This window comes from Ylistrum balloti, unplaced genomic scaffold, assembly GCF_031769215.1.
Source record: "Ylistrum balloti isolate Yb309-2 unplaced genomic scaffold, AGI_CSIRO_Ybal_v1 Utg370482, whole genome shotgun sequence".
NCBI classification, from domain to species: Eukaryota; Metazoa; Mollusca; class Bivalvia; order Pectinida; family Pectinidae; genus Ylistrum; species Ylistrum balloti.
Window position 1 is genome coordinate 283,731 of NW_026782315.1, and position 21,713 is coordinate 305,443.

The 21,713-nt window shown below is 36.2% G+C and overlaps 2 protein-coding genes across 2 annotated transcripts; both read right to left on the bottom strand.

Moving 5' to 3' along the window:
- Positions 1–3,514: 3,514 nt before the first annotated feature.
- On the bottom strand, positions 3,515–7,024 carry LOC132555396 (perlucin-like protein). Its single transcript, XM_060219743.1, has 4 exons — positions 6,701–7,024; positions 5,903–6,003; positions 5,342–5,429; positions 3,515–4,012 (listed from the first exon to the last, which is right to left on the bottom strand). The coding sequence occupies exons 1-4, from the start codon at positions 7,008–7,010 to the stop codon at positions 3,777–3,779; spliced, it is 735 nt and encodes a 244-aa protein (XP_060075726.1). The 5' UTR covers positions 7,011–7,024; the 3' UTR covers positions 3,515–3,776.
- Positions 7,025–10,377: 3,353 nt separating this feature from the next.
- LOC132555383 (uncharacterized) lies at positions 10,378–20,963 on the bottom strand. Its single transcript, XM_060219730.1, has 10 exons — positions 20,811–20,963; positions 16,886–17,093; positions 16,207–16,508; positions 15,174–15,314; positions 14,251–14,448; positions 13,397–13,509; positions 12,730–13,181; positions 11,774–12,464; positions 11,061–11,352; positions 10,378–10,770 (listed from the first exon to the last, which is right to left on the bottom strand). Exons 1-10 carry the CDS (start codon positions 20,946–20,948, stop codon positions 10,378–10,380), a joined length of 2,928 nt encoding a protein of 975 aa, XP_060075713.1. The 5' UTR covers positions 20,949–20,963.
- Positions 20,964–21,713: the final 750 nt, after the last annotated feature.

The window sequence follows — 21,713 nt, forward strand, 5'->3', positions numbered from 1 at the left end:
CTGGTGGGAATATTCCTGTTCCTGGTGGGGGTTAATTTATGTTGCTTATGGAGGTATTCAGGTTGTTGGGGGAGTATCCATGTTGATAGTGGGGGTATTCAGGTTGTTGGGGGGAGTATCCATGTTGATAGTGGGGGTATTCAGGTTGTTGGGGGAGTATCCATATTGATAGTGGGGGTATTCAGGTTGTTGGGGGAGTATCCATGTTGATAGTGGAGGTATACAGGTTGTTGGGGGAGTATCCATGTTGATAGTGGGGGTATTCAGGTTGTTGGGGGAGTATCCATGTTGATAGTGGAGGTATACAGGTTGTTGGGGGAGTATCCATGTTGATAGTGGAGGTATACAGGTTGTTGGGGGAGTATCCATGTTGATAGTGGAGGTATACAGGTTGTTGGGGGAGTATCCATGTTGATAGTGGGGGTATTCAGGTTGTTGGGGGAGTATCCATGTTGGAGGTATTCAGGTTGTTGGGGGAGTATCCATGTTGATAGTGGGGGTATTCAGATTGTTGGGGGAGTATCCATGTTGATAGTGGGGGTATTCAGGGTGTTGGGGGAGTATCCATGTTGATAGTGGAGGTATACAGGTTGTTGGGGGAGTATCCATGTTGATAGTGGGGGTATTCAGGTTGTTGGGGGAGTATCCATGTTGATAGTGGAGGTATACAGGGTGTTGGGGGAGTATCCATGTTGATAGTGGAGGTATACAGGTTGTTGGGGGAGTATCCATGTTGATAGTGGAGGTATACATGTTGTTGGGGGAGTATCCATGTTGATAGTGGAGGTATACAGGTTGTTGGGGGAGTATCCATGTTGATAGTGGAGGTATACAGGTTGTTGGGGGAGTATCCATGTTGATAGTGGAGGTATACAGGTTGTTGGGGGAGTATCCATGTTGATAGTGGAGGTATACAGGTTGTTGGGGGAGTATCCATGTTGATAGTGGGGGTATTCAGGTTGTTGGGGGAGTATCCATGTTGATAGAGGGGGTATTCAGGGTGTTGGGGGAGTATCCATGTTGATAGTGGGGGTATTCAGATTGTTGGGGGAGTATCCATGTTGATAGTGGGGGTATTCAGGTTGTTGGGGGAGTATCCATGTTGATAGTGGAGGTATACAGGTTGTTGGGGGAGTACCCATGTTGATAGTGGGGGTATTCAGGTTGTTGGGGGAGTATCCATGTTGATAGTGGAGGTATACAGGTTGTTGGGGGAGTATCCATGTTGATAGTGGAGGTATACAGGTTGTTGGGGGAGTATCCATGTTGATAGTGGAGGTATACAGGTTGTTGGGGGAGTATCCATGTTGATAGTGGGGGTATTCAGATTGTTGGGGGAGTATCCATGTTGATAGTGGGGGTATTCAGGTTGTTGGGGGAGTATCCATGTTGATAGTGGAGGTATACAGGTTGTTGGGGGAGTATCCATGTTGATAGTGGGGGTATTCAGGTTGTTGGGGGAGTATCCATGTTGATAGTGGAGGTATACAGGTTGTTGGGGGAGTATCCATGTTGATAGTGGATGTATACATGTTGTTGGGGGAGTATCCATGTTGATAGTGGAGGTATACAGGTTGTTGGGGGAGTATCCATGTTGATAGTGGAGGTATACAGGTTGTTGGGGGAGTATCCATGTTGATAGTGGGGGTATTCAGGGTGTTGGGGGAGTATCCATGTTGATAGTGGTGGTATTCAGGTTGTTGGGGGAGTATTCATGTTGATAGTGGGGGTATTCAGGGTGTTGGGGGAGTATTCATGTTGATAGTGGGGGTATTCAGGTTGCTAGAGAAGGGGGAGGCATTCCTGATGTTTGTTGGGATATTCATTTGTGTCTGTCAACACAGTTTATTGTTCTTCATATAAATTAACAACATCTTGTTTCATAATGGACTAGGGAAACCTACGAATCATTTCAAATGTACTTAAGACATGCCTGTAAAACAAGAACCCAGAGGAATGAGCTTTCCTATGCCTCCCAAACCTGGCACATCCTTAAATGACTCTGGCTGTAACTTTAAGTTAATTTTTCTTTTTATTCACAAGTCAAGAATTGAAAGTAAATGATTTTTGTATTAATAAAATGAAAAATTGGCTTAAAATATTTACAATTAGTTGTGACAAAAAGTGCTTTATGATGTTTTTCTTCTCCCAAGACATCGATATCTATACATAGTATTTCTAGTCATTATGTTTTACATGTACACATTTTTTATCATTTTTACTGTACTCTTGTCTTATTGTTTCCCATTTACCCCTGATGATATAATTATTTATAAATGTTTCATTTCATATCCTAAAAGTATGTAATTTCTACACAGTACTTGGCCTTACATCCTTCTTCCATTATGACCATTGTAAATTATATTACTTGGTGGCATTTCCTTGACATTCACATTTTCTATTCATTCAATGACATTCATGTCTTTTCCATGCATATTTCAAAGTCATGAACATTTTCACATCTCCAAAAAATGTTTGTTTTTTTCATCTGTAAAATAAATGTTGCTGATCAAGAGTATTTTGCTTCATACTTAGGAGTTAGTTTTATTAATTGGAAACGAAAAGTGCTTCACTTATTTTTTGCAGAGACAGATATTATTGGAAATATATGAAACTTAAGATACAACAGAAATTGTGACATTAGTTAAACATGGTAATATTTTCTATCCAGTAGTTGTTCTTGTTTTACATCTTGACAAGAGAAAGACTTGTTTTGGAAAATAACATTTTTGCTTAAGCTACGTTCATTCAGTTTGTACATCTTTCTTTAGTATTCATATCAACTTTATTGTGTGTCGATTAATTATTTATTTGTTTTTTGGTTTCATTTTTAACACTCAATTGGGCCATGGATATTTTATTCCGAGAATCCTGCCTGACTCAGGTTGTATATGATAGCATGTTTTGTAAGAATGGTTAAAGTAATGTTTCATTTTAGATCCCATTGAATTGTGACTATGCCATCACCTACTAGGTGTGAACATGTATGTTTATAGATGTAAACTAGATATGTACTAATATACAGACTTATAGTACTATAACAAAAGCTGCAGATTATAATTCACTAATTTGTAACTAACTTCCATGAACACACATCGCCTTGAATTAAATCATCTGTGATTTGGATTAAAGGGTATATATGTGTATATCCATGTATAGGGATATAGGTTTTAGTAGACTGATAAAACAGCCTACATCTGTATATCTATTCAATTTTTGTAATAAAATATTGACAACTAATCAATTTTTTATTTTCTTTGTAAAAAGAATGAAGTATCACAATCATGTGGTTTCTTAAATTTAGATTTACTTGGATTTATTATAATTTCAACTTATTAATATTATTAATAATACTATTTTAATGAAATTTGCTGTAGTATAATTTTCATGTTTTTAAATCTATGTTTGAGAAATTGCCAAATACTGATCTTATCAGGGTTGTGTACATTCTTGTATTTATGCTGAAAACATTTCTTTTGAAAAATAGAAATAAAGGAAGTACATGTATGTAGACTACAATTTAAGTACAAATATATTTATACAAGTCAACCAAACGGAGACAAATTGACACCTTCATTGTAGCCCTGCATGACTGCATGACATGGTTAGATTACCAAATAAAGTATTTTCACAAAATTATCACAACACATTGGCACTCATTTACACTCAAGGAAGCTATCCGTTTTCTATACACTTGAAGACTTATGTGTAGATAGTACTGTAGATTTTTTGTCACTCTCAACACCGGCAGAAACTAATTGTTCTGAGAGAAAGTGTTAATTACGGCGGTTGGAAACCGGAGTCTCACAAATATATCTTTGCGATTCAGTGCACTCGCGATCATTCCACCGGAACTGGAACTTCATCAGAAGTTCAAGACAATCTTGTCCAGCGCGGACATCGTTTGGTTGGTCCGGGCCCCAATCCGTGTACGTTATTAAACTACCGTCGCCGATCCATTCCCATGTATTTTCCTCAAAACGATCGTGTCCGCCAATCCAAAACGTGTCGCCTGGTAAAATGGATCAAAACACTCACCAGCCTAATTTCAACGATACATAAAAATTATGCTAAATAAACCACGAAAATGGTAAGAAGATCAAACACATCTATATCCTTAAACTCCAGAAAAGGTGGGAATAATGTTTGTAATGCGTAAATGTCGAGGTGTAATTGTCTCTGTTAGACCTATCTACATATATTTCAGGCTGAGATGACGATAGAAAGGAAATAATCCATGGTTTATTTACACATATATGTCAAATTTATTCGATATTCAAATGTTCTAATATAACGATTTATATGTAAATGGTACTGACAACTACAATTATATAGTAGGGTGTCGAGCCGAAATGCAGATTGATAAAGAATATGGAGAAGTTTTTGATTGCTGTGGTAACTTAAAACATATTATTGCATTTCTTTGCGTAAAATGTAGTCATTGTGTTCAATGTTGCTACAAAAAGCATTGAAAAAAAGAAAGATTTACACAGAGACTAATGAAAAACTACAAGGAGAATAAGACCAGGTGATTCGGAAGTGTAAGCGTCTTCTACTTCATCGACAACACCCATCATAAGTAATGTCACGTTCTCAAATGAGAGCAAGGTGTACAATAACCGAACCAACAGACAAACTAACGAGCATCAAATACGTCCAGCTTTTGCCACACAAAGAAATGGAATATTTCTCAATAAGATCACTATGGCGACCATAAAACTTCCCCATAATTTCCATCAACCTGCAACTGTCGAACCCTTGTGTTACGAGTTTGTCAGTCAGTTGACGAGTTCTTGCACGAAAACCGTGATAATGGGAACAGGCCCATGGATATCGAATCAACTGTGACATGTAAATACCATAGGTTGAAGATGCAGGAATATTGCTATCCAGAGATGGAAATGTATCCCAGCATGCCTTTAAGGAAATATATCCCAGAATGCCTTTAAAGAAGACAACATCTGTGTCGTCGATCGAACAGAAGATACCTAGCTATCCATCCGAAACTTTTCAGTGGCCTCTTTGATGACAGTTATTTTGTTCTTTTAACCATTTCCTGTTATAATTACAAACACTATATTCTTGAAATATTTATTGCTTTAGAGACAAGGCCTCTGATTTTATTTTTACCCCCATTTTTTTGTATTTCATTCTAAAAAAAATCTTTTAGTATTGACCCCATATTCTTTATTTCATTTGATTTGTTTAATTGATGGAAATGTGTGTCGTATATGCCTTTCTATAATTAACTAAATACAATTTGATTTTCAAATTAATACATTGTAATATATCATCTCTGCACTTAAACTTAGATATTTGTGCCACATGTTATAGGTGATACCTCGAGCTTTAGCTTCCCTCTTGAGAACATCGTTGAGTGCTGGCGTGCTTGCCTTGGCTAGTGTGGCGTGCAGACTGAGGCACGTACTCTGTAAAAAGCAAATTAAAACTCGGATCATTTAATTCGGCTGGTCCGTTCATTTTAACTGGTGTAAAGAAGAAGTGTTTAGAAATTATTTTTCGCCGTTATGTTTCAGAGTGGCCTATCGTCCTAACATTTTGATATTTCTGTTTAACACTATCCAATGTTTGCATTCATGACTAGTTTCATTGTTTTTTGCTGCTGGCTCTTACCGAAACAAAGGTATCAATAATGGCGGACTACCAGTGATAGATGATCGAGTCGCCCTGCATGCTTTTATGACGGTATACATGTATCGTCAGTAAATTAACCGATCAAATATATATATTTTTTTTCCTATCGATATTTTTACCATTAGTATCGATATATTACCTTAATACCCGCTCCAGTGATTGTACACTGTTATCAAGTTACATAAAGTAGCCGACCAAACTTGTTTTGCGTTTGGAAATCATACCGTCAGTTTATATATATGCTTACTTGGGCAGACTGCCAGTTCGCGTAACTGTTACTGAAAAAGTAGCAATGTCTTCCGTGTAGCACCCATGAGTGGTCTGGACATGGCGGTGACAGGCTGCCATCTGCAACGGATAAACAAACAAATGAATATGGCTGCCATTCTAAAATCTACCGTGAATATACAGGAATACAAACACAAATTACATAGACTTTTCTATAATGCGAGACAGTCACTGGGGATATCTGGGGGTTTTTAACGTGCGCACGTTATGGACAAGCTTCATACTTAAAAGAATAAGAAAAATAGGGAAATGACCTTTCCGTGTTTCCCATAACATATGATAGATTTAGTTATAACAACATGAATTAACGAATATGGGTTTTTGACAGTTGAGGACATACACACCAGCTAGTGATCCCAACACAAACTATTTTGTTTGAAGAAAAACATGTTTGGTACGAAGAAATTTACAATTTAGAGAATCTTTTACATTATCAACATTGCAAGCCATCCCCACAGTCACTGGGCCAGTTGAATATAGGAACTGAATGAAATTCTAATATAAAATAAGTCTTCATCATGCTATGATTGGAAATAAGTTTTCAGCAAGGGAATCTCCTGTTTACTAAATGGTATATACATTTCATGCTGCCATTGTAAAATTATTAAAGTTAAAACTTTTTAAACTTGCAAAATTGAATCTCAATTTTGTAGGTTTAAAAAGTTTTAACTTTAATAATTTTACAATGGCAGCATTTTCAATGCAATCGAAGAGATATGACTTAAAGCATTAAATAATGATATGTGTTACACCTTACTTTTGATATTTTCTTGGAGTTCCTCAACCTCTGCGGACAGATTGGCGAATACTCTAGAGATATTGACGACACTCTCTGACAATTCATACATCTGTGTACTGTACATGGCGATTGCAGGGAGTATTGTTTCCTCTCGGACCTTTTGTACCATGTCAGACACCTCCTGTCGTATTCTCATTAATAGTTGTTGTTCCCGTCGAGCTCGAGCATTTTCCTCCCTGCGGGCGGCTGTGAGCACCTGTCCCTGGACTTGCCAAATAACACATAATGACATAAAAATTAAAGACAAATTGTGACCGTTCTTTGCCATCCTGCTCGCTATGTTTCACATCTCAGTAAACGTGCTAACACTCGGTTGTGTTTGTTTTTGTGACCTTGAGTGTTCACTTCTCAAGTATCGGCGTTTAATTGAGATGGTGTTACAAGTCATAAGGCCACTAAGTATGTATTGTTTGCTTATTGTGTGATAAAATCTCAACCAAGGCGGTGAAGAACATAAACCGATTTTATGACGTCATTCTGTCCGTCACCATTTTTCTGTTTAATCTCTGACAGTCATCAATAGGTTACATTTGATCTATGTATCCGGGTGTACTTCACTTCAGTGTGAGTCACTGTGACGTATTTTTTACCTGTTAACGACATCAACAAAAAGAAACATAATAATGTTGGTGTGTGGTCTGAAGATATTTCCTGGTTTATCTACGACTATTTCCATTAATGCCTGGATTACCGAGGATATCACGGTCGTTAATGACTATATGGCCGTAGAATTGAAGTTATCTGATAGAGACGGTGTAACAGCACAAATAGACTTGTGAAACATGAAAGACGTTTTAATATTATTTTGAAATTGTCGAAAGAATCACAGTCAGTCTGCCCATATTAGGAAAGTTTCTAGATAGTTAACTTTTTTTTGGGGGGGGGGTGGGGGAGGTTACTTTACTGCTATACTAGTCATTTGATTTTTTAAGAAAAGTTTTGATGTACTTAAAGTTGCACGTAATGAGTATGATGATTTAAACTATATTGATGAACGAAAAACAATTCTAACGATTCCGATTTATCGCATTAAAAACGTTTTCAAGATATTCATGTCAAGATGACTTTGTAGCAGGCGACATGTGGAGGTAACAGTTGACAATCGGGAGTTTTGTTTAATCATAATCACGATTTCAACTAATGCCACTGGGGCAAACTTGAGCACACATTCGCCGTTTGGTGAACCGAATAGTGCATTGGGCTGGCCTTAACCTAACCTTTATTACTAGTAACAAATATTGCATCATCCTGATAATTAAGACGATGGAGTGAAGTGCTCAATGCTATTCTTATACTTATTGCATGGCTACTATGACACTGGTTTATCTGTCAATTTAATCATTATGCTTTGCTCATATCAGAGATGGCTTAGTATATAATTGTAAAAAAAATTCAAAATAGATTATAATACAATGTGTAACTATGTTTGATTTCACTTAACAATAAAGCTATTCATTTTGGGGGAACAAAATGTCCGCCTTTGTACAGTATTATTTTAAACAGACCGCCTCTTCTAACTTTCCAATTAAAACAACGTTTTTGGCTCCTTTACTGTAAATCTGCAAATGTTTTAAAACTTTAATCATGTAGACGCCTATCAAACTATCTTGTACCGATATCTTCAACGCTTCTTATAGTCGCAGTAACAAGCGCATAGTAACTATATCATATTAATTGGATCTCTTGTAACGTTTGGGCAAAGTTCAAGTGGTGGCTTTGTGATAGTTGATTTGCGCCGTACAGAACGGGTTTGTGGAAGAGGACACTGGGATCTGAAATCTCAGGACGAATCATTACACATCTAACACTATCCTGTCTAGTTGATAAAAATACAATTATCGCCCCATAACAGCCAGGGTCATTTTGGGATGTTTGTAGTTGCTGGTGGTTATGCCATTGAATAACCTACGGAAGATCCGTCGTAAGTCATCGATAACAATTTGGGTGAAACAGCTCGCCCAGGGAGAGAACCACGTAAGCATGCGTAGAGACCGGTACGCTTCCCGGCTCTAAGAGAACACACGAATATGGGATGTCGAACCGCGCATCTCCGATCGAACACTTTACTGATTGAGCTGTATCAACTTGCCATTTATCTTCGTTAAGCCTTCAAACATTGGTTTCGTTAGTTTCGGAACGTAGTTTCACATGTCAAGAGTTATTTAATCTGAAACGAAATGTCATTTACTAAGTTTAAAAAGCACCAACAATATTCTCCTATGGTAACAAGTTTAGATAAAGATTTTTCCTTTTGTCACCTGATTTTCATGAAACTAGAGTCAGGAAGCTTATTACACACTTTAATTGATCTAACGGGCCCTTAGAGGTCGTCTTTTGGGTTTGATTATTTCTCAATTGTTGATTTAATCAATGAAATTTGTAAACCTAATTTAGGCATTATAATTTTTTATCTGTTATTGTAGTGTATAATCTTTGTTCCGAGAGAAAAAGTAGATGCGATTTATACAGTTGTTTCTCTCCCACCATTTACAATGTTACTAGACCTGGTTATTGTTAACTTGTCTCCAACTTGTATCATTACTTTAATATGCATAACTTTTCTAGTGTGAATACTCACATTGTACAAAGTCTTCCTTTACCTATTTCAGAAGATAGTCACATAAAAGTCTCCAGATGTCTAGAAGTGTAAATAAGTCACTTTTTATTTGTTTGTAAAATGTTGATAAAGTTAAAAATGTCCTTTTATTTTTCAGTGAAGGTGTTTACAATATGATTAATTGCCATTGTTAACAAAAATGTTTGACATGTACAAGAGGATTTTTTAAATAAAAAAGAAAACAAAAAATGACCGAAAAGCTAAACTGTATTGTTTTAGACGTGAAATACAATGTATATAATTAAAATACCAACAAAAACATGTAAACATGCTATCTTAGGAATGCAATATTCATTTGTGCATATAAACATATAAACATGCTATCTTAGGAATACATCTATCTGTTTTGAATATAATAATACTGACGATGGATGCTGATAAGAAATACTCCCTTATTCATCCATACTTATTACGGTATTACACCTTAATGTACACTGCATATAAAATAATATATTCCACAAAAAGAAAATTAAAACTAAAAATAGAAAATGGTAAATCGCGAGAATAATACCCGCGTAAGTAATGACGAACATTATGTAATGCCCGACAATGTTTTCATGAACATGTTAGTAGATTTGTATATACTTTTTAAAATATGTTTTTATGAATAAAAATAGGAGAAGCATTCGAACACGTCTTACGAGAAATCTGCGATGTTTTTATCATCAGACATAATTTCAGCATGCTTTTGACTATAGTTTTATTACATGCTGAGCTTACTTTATTAATAAAGATTCCAGTAGCAAACGGGAGTAACTTTTACTGTCTCCTACAAGTCTGTAATAGAGTTGTAGTGCTTTGTTTTCATTCCAAAACTTCAAATGAAAGTTAATACTGATGGAGATCCAGATTAAAATGAATTTGTAAAACTGCTTTCGAATTCAAATGGATTCAAAATGAACTTATAACTAATGTTGATGTGTTTCTAAAAATAAACAAAAAAATACACTTTGTGCATTGGTACCGACAACCAATTTTTTAAAGCATGTTCATTTCCCGGTAGGTCATTCGATATGACTCATTTGGGAAGAAACTTCATGAAAAAATCTCTCAATTCGCTGGCCTCTGGTCGTAATTTAGGTGAAAATTCCCACGAGCGTTTGATGAGATTTTCCAAATCCTCTGGAGGCTTGCTTGAGATTGAGAGCGAAGGCCGTAAGCCCTGCTTTACAGCCTTTTCCAATGATCCAAATAGATGCTGTTGGATATGCTCTGCTGCATCTAATCCGTACCACATCTCCCACAAAATGATGCCGAGACTGTAGATGTCTGCCTTCCTGTCGTAGACGCCTTCAGAGTTGAGGACTTCCGGTGCCATATAAACAGGACTTCCCACAATGCTTCCAGAGATGGCCTTCGCTTCTTTCGTCAAACCAACGTCAGTCAACTTGACGTTGTTCTTGGTATCAATCTGATGACAGAGAGATAATTATGACACAGCATTGTCGAAAACTTATTTCAAAAATGCCTTTTTATTTGAGAAGACTGCAATTGTAATATTCTAGTATGTTTAAACTTATTCTTCCGATGATGATGCATAGAGTATGACATGGACAAGAGTATTGCACCTAGTCCTCGTAGATGTTTGTTGACTTTTAAGAATGGTACTTATTGTTTTATTTATTTTCCGAATGTCTGTGTTAACACCAATAGTTCTCTGACATATACAGCTTTGAACAATAATAATTTATTGATTCTTACCAGGATGTTTTCTAATTTCAGGTCCCGATGTACAAGTCCCTTTCGGTGAAAGTAGTCAACTCCCTCGCAAATCTGTACGAAGTATCTGGCCATGTTCTCAATGGTTTCTACCTGTTCTGAGTAGACAGGACACTTTCCTGGGTTTCTGAAGTCACCATCAATGAATATGGATTTCAGAGTATCGGTGCAGTACTCCAGTACCATAATCCAATACACCTTACTGTGTTTTCCTGTTCCATCCATCCTCAATACTGCTCCGTAGTAGTGAACAACATTTGGATGCTTCAGGTCTCTGAATACAAAGGACAACTTTATAGAGATAAGAAATTAAAACGTCGTCTATTTAAGTTACACTGGACTTTTCTTTTTAAGATTTTCTTATCAGAATATGAGCTATTACAAACATAACGTCTTTTGCCATATTAAAAAGGAGTAATAAAAATTGTCTCTTTTTAAAGGAATCAGCAAGGGAGAGGTTCTTAGTTCTTAGAATACCTACTTTAGCAAACGTGTAGAAGAAAATAAAGTTTGTTGTCCCAGATGGAATCGTCAAGAAGGTTTACAATATATGCTTGAAAAGACATTTGATAGAGCTACTTCCAAAACGATAATGGAATTGAACTTCGGGTCTTTATTTGAGAGGCCAACCACCTTACCATCGGTTTTACCATCTTTTAAAACGCACAAGATTCTGTGCATTTCTAGGCACTAACCTGGATGTTCTGTCCTCCAGCAGAATGTCCGTCACATTGTTTTCTTTCAGTGCATCCTTTGACACCTTCAAAGCGACGGTTATAGGGGGTTTGGTGACCTTAAGCTTGGCTTTGTAGACGTCGGCAAACGATCCACTTCCCAGTAAATCCGCTTTGCTGTACTCTACATCTCTCAAGCGGAAGTCTCTTTCCATTATGGTGTGTACGAAGAACATGTCAAGCTGTCCTTGTAATGAAGAGCTGTGTCGAAGAAGTTTTGGGAACACGTTTCGCAAATTATCTTCCATGTTGTCCATTTCACTTGAAATTCTATTTATGAGCTGTGTATCAGCTTTGACGAATTCAGGAATCATTCTAGCAATGCTATCAATTCCCTTCAAAAATTTCCCGATGAATCGCCTTAGGTTTTTCTTCAATTCATCTCTCTCGAAAATGCTTTGGATGAATTTCTCGGTAGCGTCGGACATTTTAACAGCAGCTGAATCTGCTTTGTAACTTCTGAATATAGCTTTGGCGGTCCTGTCTGATCCGATTGATCCAACACTGCTGACTACTCCTCCAAGGCCTTTCACACCGCCATCATCCTCGTCTCCAGCTTTAGCCTTCTTCCAAATCTGTTTGACAGGGGCCTGCCTCTTCATTGATTTGTGGAGGTCGGTCACAGCTCGAGTATCGCCATCCAGTAATACACCTACCGACAGACAACTTACTATTTAAGCATCAATATATAAAAAAACTAAATTAATCATTCTGCTATATTTCCTTGTTCAAGTTCTCGTTTTTTTTTTTTTTTTTTTTTTTGTTTTTTTGTTTTGTTTAATTTCTTTGTTTTTGTTTTTTCACCGCTTTTAACTATAACACATTATTCGACCTGTTTGATCTATATAATATCAGTAACTATATAATATATTGTAACAATTCCATATATATGTATTTAAAAGAATGTTATCCTTTACCTTCAATCTGCTGAATTTGACTTTCCATAAGTTCGAAATCTTTCTTAAACTTTTTAATGATTTTCTGTTTGATGGTGGCTGTAATCTTCCTGTCTCTTTCCCAAATGTTGATCTCAGATGCTACGCGACTCGCAATTCTTTCGTTAGCTTCTGACGCTGTCCTATTCCACTCTTTACTAACCCGGGCGCAATCAGTCTCCGCCCAATGGAAAACTCGCTCAAAGAATTGCTTTGATCTGAGATAATTTGCTGTTTCTTTGTACAGGCTTTCAACCTCATCATCAAGTTCTCGTCGCAGTTCTGAAAGGCTGTACCTAGCGTCACGTTCGAGCCTATCCATCTGGCGTTTGATGTGTTCGATGCGTTCCTTATTCTTTTCCATTCCTTGGACTGCCATACCTTTTGCAACTTTGACAGAATACAAGGAACGCTTCAGAACTTGGGAAATGAATCTAAAACATTAAAAATGTAAATAATCATTGACATAATTGGAAACAGGATAAAACATGTTGGTTTGGACGAATATTCGTATAAGCCTATCTGGCATTTATATGTTTCCATGTACATGCAAATTATTTACATATCTGGAGACAGCGGTGTAGATAGCTAGTTAATCATGCCTCTACAAATAGCCGTGTGCGAACATTATGACTAGCAGCGCCCTTACCTATAATGAACGTTCAATTTGTTCCTCAAACTTGCTGGTAGAAAGCGCTCCATTCCTTGCAACATTTCGACGTGGGGGGCTGACATTCCACCATAGTCAGATGCTTTTTGAGACTACAGGTTAAAAATCAAAGTTAGGGGAAATGGGTTGAGTTCAAAATATAGCTTGAAATTATTACTATACATGTATCATTTACATTGAAAACTTTAAATTAATAATAAAAAACAGCGTTGGCTTGTGCCATTATCCAAGATGAAGCTTTATGCTTTTGCAATTAAAATTAGAGACGGGTTATGATGAAATTCATGATTCAATTACTTCAGCAGTTTTCATATTATCTGATAGTTTCCGAAGAACGTCAAATACAGGTGTATTAATGAAAATGTTATTTGCAGATTACACCAAAAACAGACCGATCCATACTTTGTTAACTGTCTTTATATAAACTTTATTAATTTTACAACAACTGCGAAACAAGTTATTCGAACTTACACTAATCACTCTAAGCACGAGGCGATTTACTGTGGAAAGACAGTGCAGTACATCGGCAAAACCATGTGATTGGGCTGATAGCCCCATACTTTATCAATTTTGTTCATGGAATCGAACCCAGGACGTCTAGGTTAAAGATGAGCGGGTTACCACTGCACCAACGACCATTGTTATTTTTCATGTGTTTTTACTGAACCATTTGAAAGAAATAGATGTTTATTAAATACAGTTGATACTGTTCTTTTTGTAAATCCTTAATCATAAAGGCCAACGATGGCAAAATGATTAACTTTAATCTTTTGTAATACACATATACTCTCAATTGTGATTATATGGTAAGGATTATTAGATAGAATACCTACATCTGTTACAGAGATGTAATAAATCTGGTCTCTCCGTAGTCCAGGATAGCACGATTCCAACTTGGTGAAAATCCCATCCGCAACTTCTGTTTTATCCCTGTCTGGGACCTGGTCCCACTTGTTACCGATGAACATTGTCGCAGAGGGATTGTGATCCTCCTCAGCAGCAGCCACATAGATTCTTAGGAAGTCACGCAACTGTTTAGATATGAAATGTTAATATAGTCAAATAAGGCTTTTATATGCATAATGCTTATGATATATTGCGTTAGCGACTATTTTTAAAGATCATCTCACTATTAAGGCCTATTCCCCATGGCTTCGAGTGGTCATATTGTGTGTATTTCAGAACACAACACTATCCACCAGCTATGAGAAAAGGCCTTATTATTCTTCATTAATTAGATCATAAGTTGAAACAGCATTCCTTTCACATGACTCCATACATGCAAACGTAATGACAATCTACACCTATCCAAAAGCACGTGAAAGATGGGTTTCTATATTGCTTTCGGGTGACCTCGAGGACTCTAGTGTGACCAGCAGTGGAGCTTTGCTAACTCGGTACAAGGTTTGATAAAACCTGGCTTTATAAAGGGAATCATATCGACTATCTGTCCCATGGAACTACAATAATAGAAATCAAACTGAGACTGAAATATATGTTGGAAGCCGGATAATTACTGTAATGGGTGATGCTATTGAGGATTAGTTAGGGAGCCAGGTTGCCGAGTTTTACGTATCAAGTGTTAATAAGTAGCGGAAACAAGGGGTGGATTAGGAAGAGGACTGTGTTGAAAAAAAGCAGTATGAATATTTTGATTTTACTGTTCCTTGCTAAGAATATTTTTAAATTCCTCGGCACCTTTTAGAGTGTTTCGTTTCGTTCACAATAAAACGTCTATATTTGTAAATTCGCTCACCCTTCCCTTCTGAACTCCTCCAGCGTTCGCGGTGTTTAGAATGTAGATGAATCCAAAGGACTTTGTGAGATACTTCTCAACTAATTTTGTCATTTGTCTCCGTTCTCCAATCCCAGGCGTGTCCACAAGCACGATTCCATCCTGTAACGAATGTTAAACAAGAATATTAAGAATATGTCCGTTAAACAATCATTTTTAAGATCGTGCAAAACACACACTAAAAAATTACATCTTTTACTACAAAGTTAGAATTACATACAGAAGATGCAAACAATGGAAAAAAACTGCATCACACTGCTGTTTTGTAGCTCAAGGACTCATCAGTAATGCTAGTTGTCTAAATTTGGAAGCCTTTGGTGGCGACTAAGGAAAATTTAAAAGGGATAACAAAAAAATCAAAACCTAGATGGGAAAGTGCACTAGCCCCATAATTCAATTGATAGGTTAAATCTACAGACTGTGATACTCTATAAGTGTAAAATGGGTTGCACGAATCATTGTTAAAATGTTAATTCCAAAGGATGTTTGTTTATTTTCTGCTATTTTCGACGATGTGAAATTGAAATACCGAAATATTGATAACCCAAGAAAAAGAATCAAAACTAAAAAACCTTCATGACCTTCGTGAAGATGAGTTGATAAAACCACGAATATTAAAACCATCGAAAGGCACATCTTTTACAGTATACAGATTTTGTAACGTCCATAAGATAGATCTCGATTAACATATCACACAACGTTTGCACACGGTATTTGATATGCTGTCTTCATGCTCGTGCAGTCTGTACAATGTACAATGTACAAGGTAATAACACTTGTTAAATGATCATAAAAGAATAAGTTATATAATAGTAGGGTTTTTTTTATAGATATACCCACTTGGCTTTTTTTTAGTGTTTTATTTATTATTGGTTCACAGCACGCTTTCTCAGATATCACTAATGAATTACTACAATGCATTGTGCATCATTTTGATCTGTCCAGAATAAATTTTAAAATAAAGAACACGATATATAGATAGCAAATAACTTACTTCGAGGGCAGGGAAGGGCCATGCGATTTCAATCTTTTCATATGGCGTTTCCCCATCTTCTTCGAAACACATTCTTGCTTGGACCTCGCGTATATCATTCTCTGTTTCCATGATTATGTCAGTTGGTGGTCTCTGTTTTCGTTCCCCCTCCTGGACTTTGTAGTGTATTCTGGCAACTTTTTTCTCGTCCAAACTTTTTCTTATTTCTACAATAGTCGTTGTACATCTCAGCTGTTTCGTAGGTAACAGGTCAGCCTGCAGTATCAGATTGAGGAAACTGCTTTTTCCTGCGCCTGTCTCGCCTATAAAACATAAATCAAACAATATAACGGAAACCCAAAAAGTGTTGTGATTTTTGTGTCATCAAGGGAAATAAGCCTGACGATAATTTCTGCGACGTTTCTGCTGGTTTATTTACTGATATCAAAGCCATTACTGAGTATAGAACACACACACACACAAAGAAAAACTCGAGAGGGATGAAAAAACGTAGAGGTTGATAATTATGTTTACAATGGAACTGCTTCACATTTTCAAAACCTTTTCTACAATTAATGTGAAACTGATAAAGTGTGTTTTAAATTAAAACGATTATATGAAATATATGAATTATGAATTTGAAATTTGGACGCTTTTATGTTGGAGAAAATATTAATATTCTGTGGCATGAGAAACTTACCAGCAACAAGGATGGTGCAAGATGGTGACGCTACTTCACGTTTTCTCTCTTCGACATCATTTAAAAGATTGGGGAAAACACTTTCCAGATCCCGACGGTAGTTGTTGGGAAGTGTGTTGACATATTCTACAAGCTGATCATAGAAAGATCTTAACTTCTTCCTGTATTGGATGTCGTTGGCAATTGCATCGTGAAGACCATTACGATCCTGTGAAGAAAAGAAAAGTATATATTCATTTTGGATTACGCCACTCAATGTTCTTTGTAATGTCTATATCGTGATAAGTGCCACTTGTCCTGTTTTAGTATAAACAATTGCTTCAAGTCACCCCTTGTTTCTTTTTTAAAGAGATGAAAACACACGAGCAGAATGTGAACGTTGGACAAAATAGCAGGAGGTGTTTAAGGTGATAGAGATCTTTGTAATCAGTAAGGGTTAGCGTGTCCACTGCCTACAACATCCCCATGGTACTCCAAGGTTTACTAAGGTCTTCAAAGTGAGGACAAATGCGTGTGTACGGATTGATCTAAGTGTAGTAGCTATTATCATAAATCGTTGATTCGATGTTTACATATTTTTTCGGAGAGATTATATGGTCATCATAATCTTCTGATCCATTTGAAGGCAAATGCATGTCCTAACAATCGATCAATAACGTATCGCAATTAAGTAAGCATTACATATATGTGAAATTATATTGGAAACATATTGCTATGGTATTGACAGTAAATTTGTGTTTGATGTATTATGTATAGGAGGTATATATTTAGCATGCATGAGCAGAACTGTGCAGACATCGACCATATCTTTCATGGAAACTGACAAAAACAGTTTCATATCATCGCGTTCAAAATTTATAACCAAAGCACCAATGGGAACGAAAACGTACATATTAACGTCTGTTATTGAAGTTAAAGAAGGATATGTCACAAATAAACCAAATATATCATTATTTCCTCTGTTAATTGTTTGACTCATGTTTTATTTGTTCCCTATATGAAAAGTAATAACTGCCTTTTTTCTAAATTGAGGTGTAAATGAAAAAAAAAAAGTTTTTTTTATTGTTTATGCTATTCTCGAAACGTTTACGTGTATCGTAAACAACTTCAACAAATGAAAGTAAAGAAATTGTTTTGATTTTTACAATAAAACTGGATGCTATATTATTTACCGTGTTTTATGTCTGATCTTAATCCCAAATTCCTGTGTCGCCTGCTGACTTTGATGCCTGGTAGTCCTGTTGTTTAGACTGAGTGTCACACTCAACATTCGAGCGCCACAGAACGTAAAAAATGGCTGGTTTCTAATTACGCAAGGAAACCATGATTTGTTCATTTTATAAAGACATTCCTAACCACAGCAGCCTCAAACCTTCACATTATGTAACCCTATCGCTATACTGTCTTTGGTTATCTCTGAAAAGAGATATGACATCAAGGACACAATGGTTGCTGGCCTTTGTGTGCAAGTCTTATTCTACCTTTTACTGAGTGATCGTAGCACAGATCTCTATAATCATCTCAATCTTTGCCAAATTCAGATACTTATCAAACAAGTTTTTCCATTTTGTATTTACTTCCTTATTTACAGTAACAAACAATTACATCTGGTCCAAGTTGTACAAAAAAAATGCAAATGGAAAGTATATTTAAATAAAAATGTAAATAACATTGAGATAAAGTAGATCCAGATAATGAATTAAAAATCCAAAACACACCTCTTCTAGTAGTGCTATGCCCTCAAATGTGTGGAGGAGGAAACAAGTGAATGACGTAGATTTATTTATTATTCGGCTTTACTGTATTTCATTCTAATTGTAAAAAACGGTAATATGTACACTGATAAAGGTTTTACAAAGTGTATAGATGATAAGATACAATATGATTTATCTATTTATTTATATTTCCGTTTGTGACCAGACCACGACAAGTGGTATAGAATGCAGCTTTATCACCAAGTCAAAACGCGTTTCTTTGTAAAACGAACAATAGTAGGTCTTGGTGTGCTTCGAAGCGTTGCACAGGTATTATCAATTTATGCAAAGAGACGAATAGCCACTATATAAAACATAATTTAGCAGATTACTTTTAGTTTATAGCTTACTCCAGTTCCTTCAATGAAACACAATGAAAAGCGTTATGGGGCATCGGCTGTATCGGATAATTGATATTTTGTGTCATGAATATTATGAAATCGGACGTGTTTGATGCTCGTTACTCTACCTGGTGGTTTTGATGTTGTTTACTTTGCTCTACTTTTGGAACACGACATTATTAACGTAGACTGACCAAGATTTACATGATGGGCGTCGTTGATTAAATAGTGATGCTCACTTTTCCTGAACATCTTGTCGGATTATACTTGTACATTTAAGGAGTCAACCTTTAAATCTTTCTTTTGTTCAGATATTGCCTTAGTTTCAACAAAATTGATTCTGAATTAAGATTCTGTTGACATTTTTGTAAGTTCATCGATGTTGTGTGATTTAACATTAATGTAGGCTAAATTATCAACGTTCACTATTGAGATTTGTGGTATTTTTCCTCTTACAGAAGTGAATAAGGAAAATTTCCAAACTTCTTTTACTCACTCCAAGGCAATGTGTATCATTTCACGAAATATTTGGGACCTGTCCTGAGTATTTCCTGTTTTAAAACTGGAAAAATAAACACACTCACGCACAAACAAATTACTACCTTCAAACTTTTGATAAATGTAACTCTACAATACGCAAATATGGATTATTGAATTCAATGTGTTCTTTAGCTTAACATCAAGGTAAGGAAAACACGCTTACATATTACATATTAACACGTAAGGTACGAACATTAAGAATAATACATTTTGGTACCAATTATCAAAATACATAAACATCTAAAACCGTACGTGTTCCTATTGATTTGAGCGGTACAATGATTGAGAGAATGTCTGACTTTTGTTTCCTTTGTTTGTTCTTGAAAGCGACGTGCATACGGTGTTTACATATAGCATGAGTAATGATAAAGCCCTTCAATCATGTTTTATCAATATGTGGTTTGCCGTGTATATTGGTTGAGCATAGCCACCCTTAACAGCTTCGAATCAATTACGGGCAATGCCATCTCTTGTCTGCGAACAAGACATAACTTAAACATGAACCAGGAAGTAATGGTGCTTTAGAACGTTCGAGAATTTGTATGTACAGTAAGAAAAAGCACTGGAAATAGTTTAGTAGACCCAGATAATGACTATAGTTTTTTTCCTCTTTGTATTCTTGTTCTTGTCTTATGAAGTAATACAATCTAATATAACAGCTCTTGTGATGTAATATACATGAGAGTCTCATCCTCTTTATAAAATGTTTCTTGATATTTTGCGCTTTTTTAACAACTCTAGAATTAATAAAAAATAATAATTAATAAATTTCTGTCCCCGACTGTAATGGTGCATTTGTCAACCGCGGTTTATATATATGTATATATATGTCACATCGGTTTGCATTAAAAATGTATTTTTCATTAGTTGTACAACGCGATGCGTTCTTGTGTCACATAAAGCTGTATACATCATCACGTGACACAGTCACATTCATGGGTGTGTATTATCATGTGAATAGCTATCCAACGACGGACAATAGTAAATGTACATAGCCTATAAATGGCTGTAGTGAGACAAGACTTATAAACAAAGATCGAAATCAATTTGTAAGCTATGGAATTCTACCTTGCATTATATTTTCATAAAAAAATCTATACTGTAAGAAAGTCACTTACATCAGAATTGCTAACACTTTCACACACATTTGAGTTCGATATTACAAATTATTTTTCCTCTTTTCCATATTAGTTCCCCTTTCAGGAGAAACAGTTTCACAAAAATGTCTTCCATTACAATTATTTATTTATTACATACGTCTTGTACATTTACATCAAGCCAAAAACTTACCTTTTTCGGCGCTTCTGTCGGCAAAGTTGACTCATTTTTCTTCCAGTGATCCATGATAAGTTCTATTGCCATGTTTTTGCTCTTCAGACCTTTGGTTCCAAGCCCCCAACGCTTGAGGATTTCCATAGCTGTTCTCATGTCAGGGATCTTCAGAATATCGTCCACGGTGCGAATTTTGTATGATTCACCAGAACCTGCCATCTTGCAACAAATTCCAATTCTTCGAAATTTACCTAACTTGTATCAATACAGCATCAATTACTGATCATAACTGATGACGTGCAAAAACCGCCTTAACACATGACTAGAATGTTCATTACACACAGGAATGTTGTATGACAGGCCAGAACTCAGTATGATCATAGAACGATTTACCCCTTATTAGGAACTTTTAAACTTCCTTGTTCAAATGTCTATACTTTGCATAGGCGGATCATGCAAACACAAATAGAGTGTCATTACGGTGTTGTCTGCATGATCCAATCAGGACTCCGGTAAAATATCAAGGTAAATAAAGTATTCCAGTGGTAACATTACTCATAAACTGTGAGCATATTTCTGTCAATATTTATTGCAATTCATATAATTCTGACGGAAATGCACAAAGTCGCACACCTGCAGAACGACCTCAATCTTATCTGAACCCACTCGTCCGTAGGTAATAGACAAAACACTGCTATCGTCTTACCATGTGTTGACTATGCAAATTTCGTACACAAGCTATAGACCTCGTCTTGTGTAAACTACCACAGGATATGCTACCCGTCGTGAAGTTTATACACACACATACCCGGAATTCTGAACAAACCCGCTGTAACTGAAGCGAGACCAGTCGACCTGTGTATTTATTTGACACATATATAAATAGTTGGAACACTGGTGTGTTGCTCTTTGGATTCAATG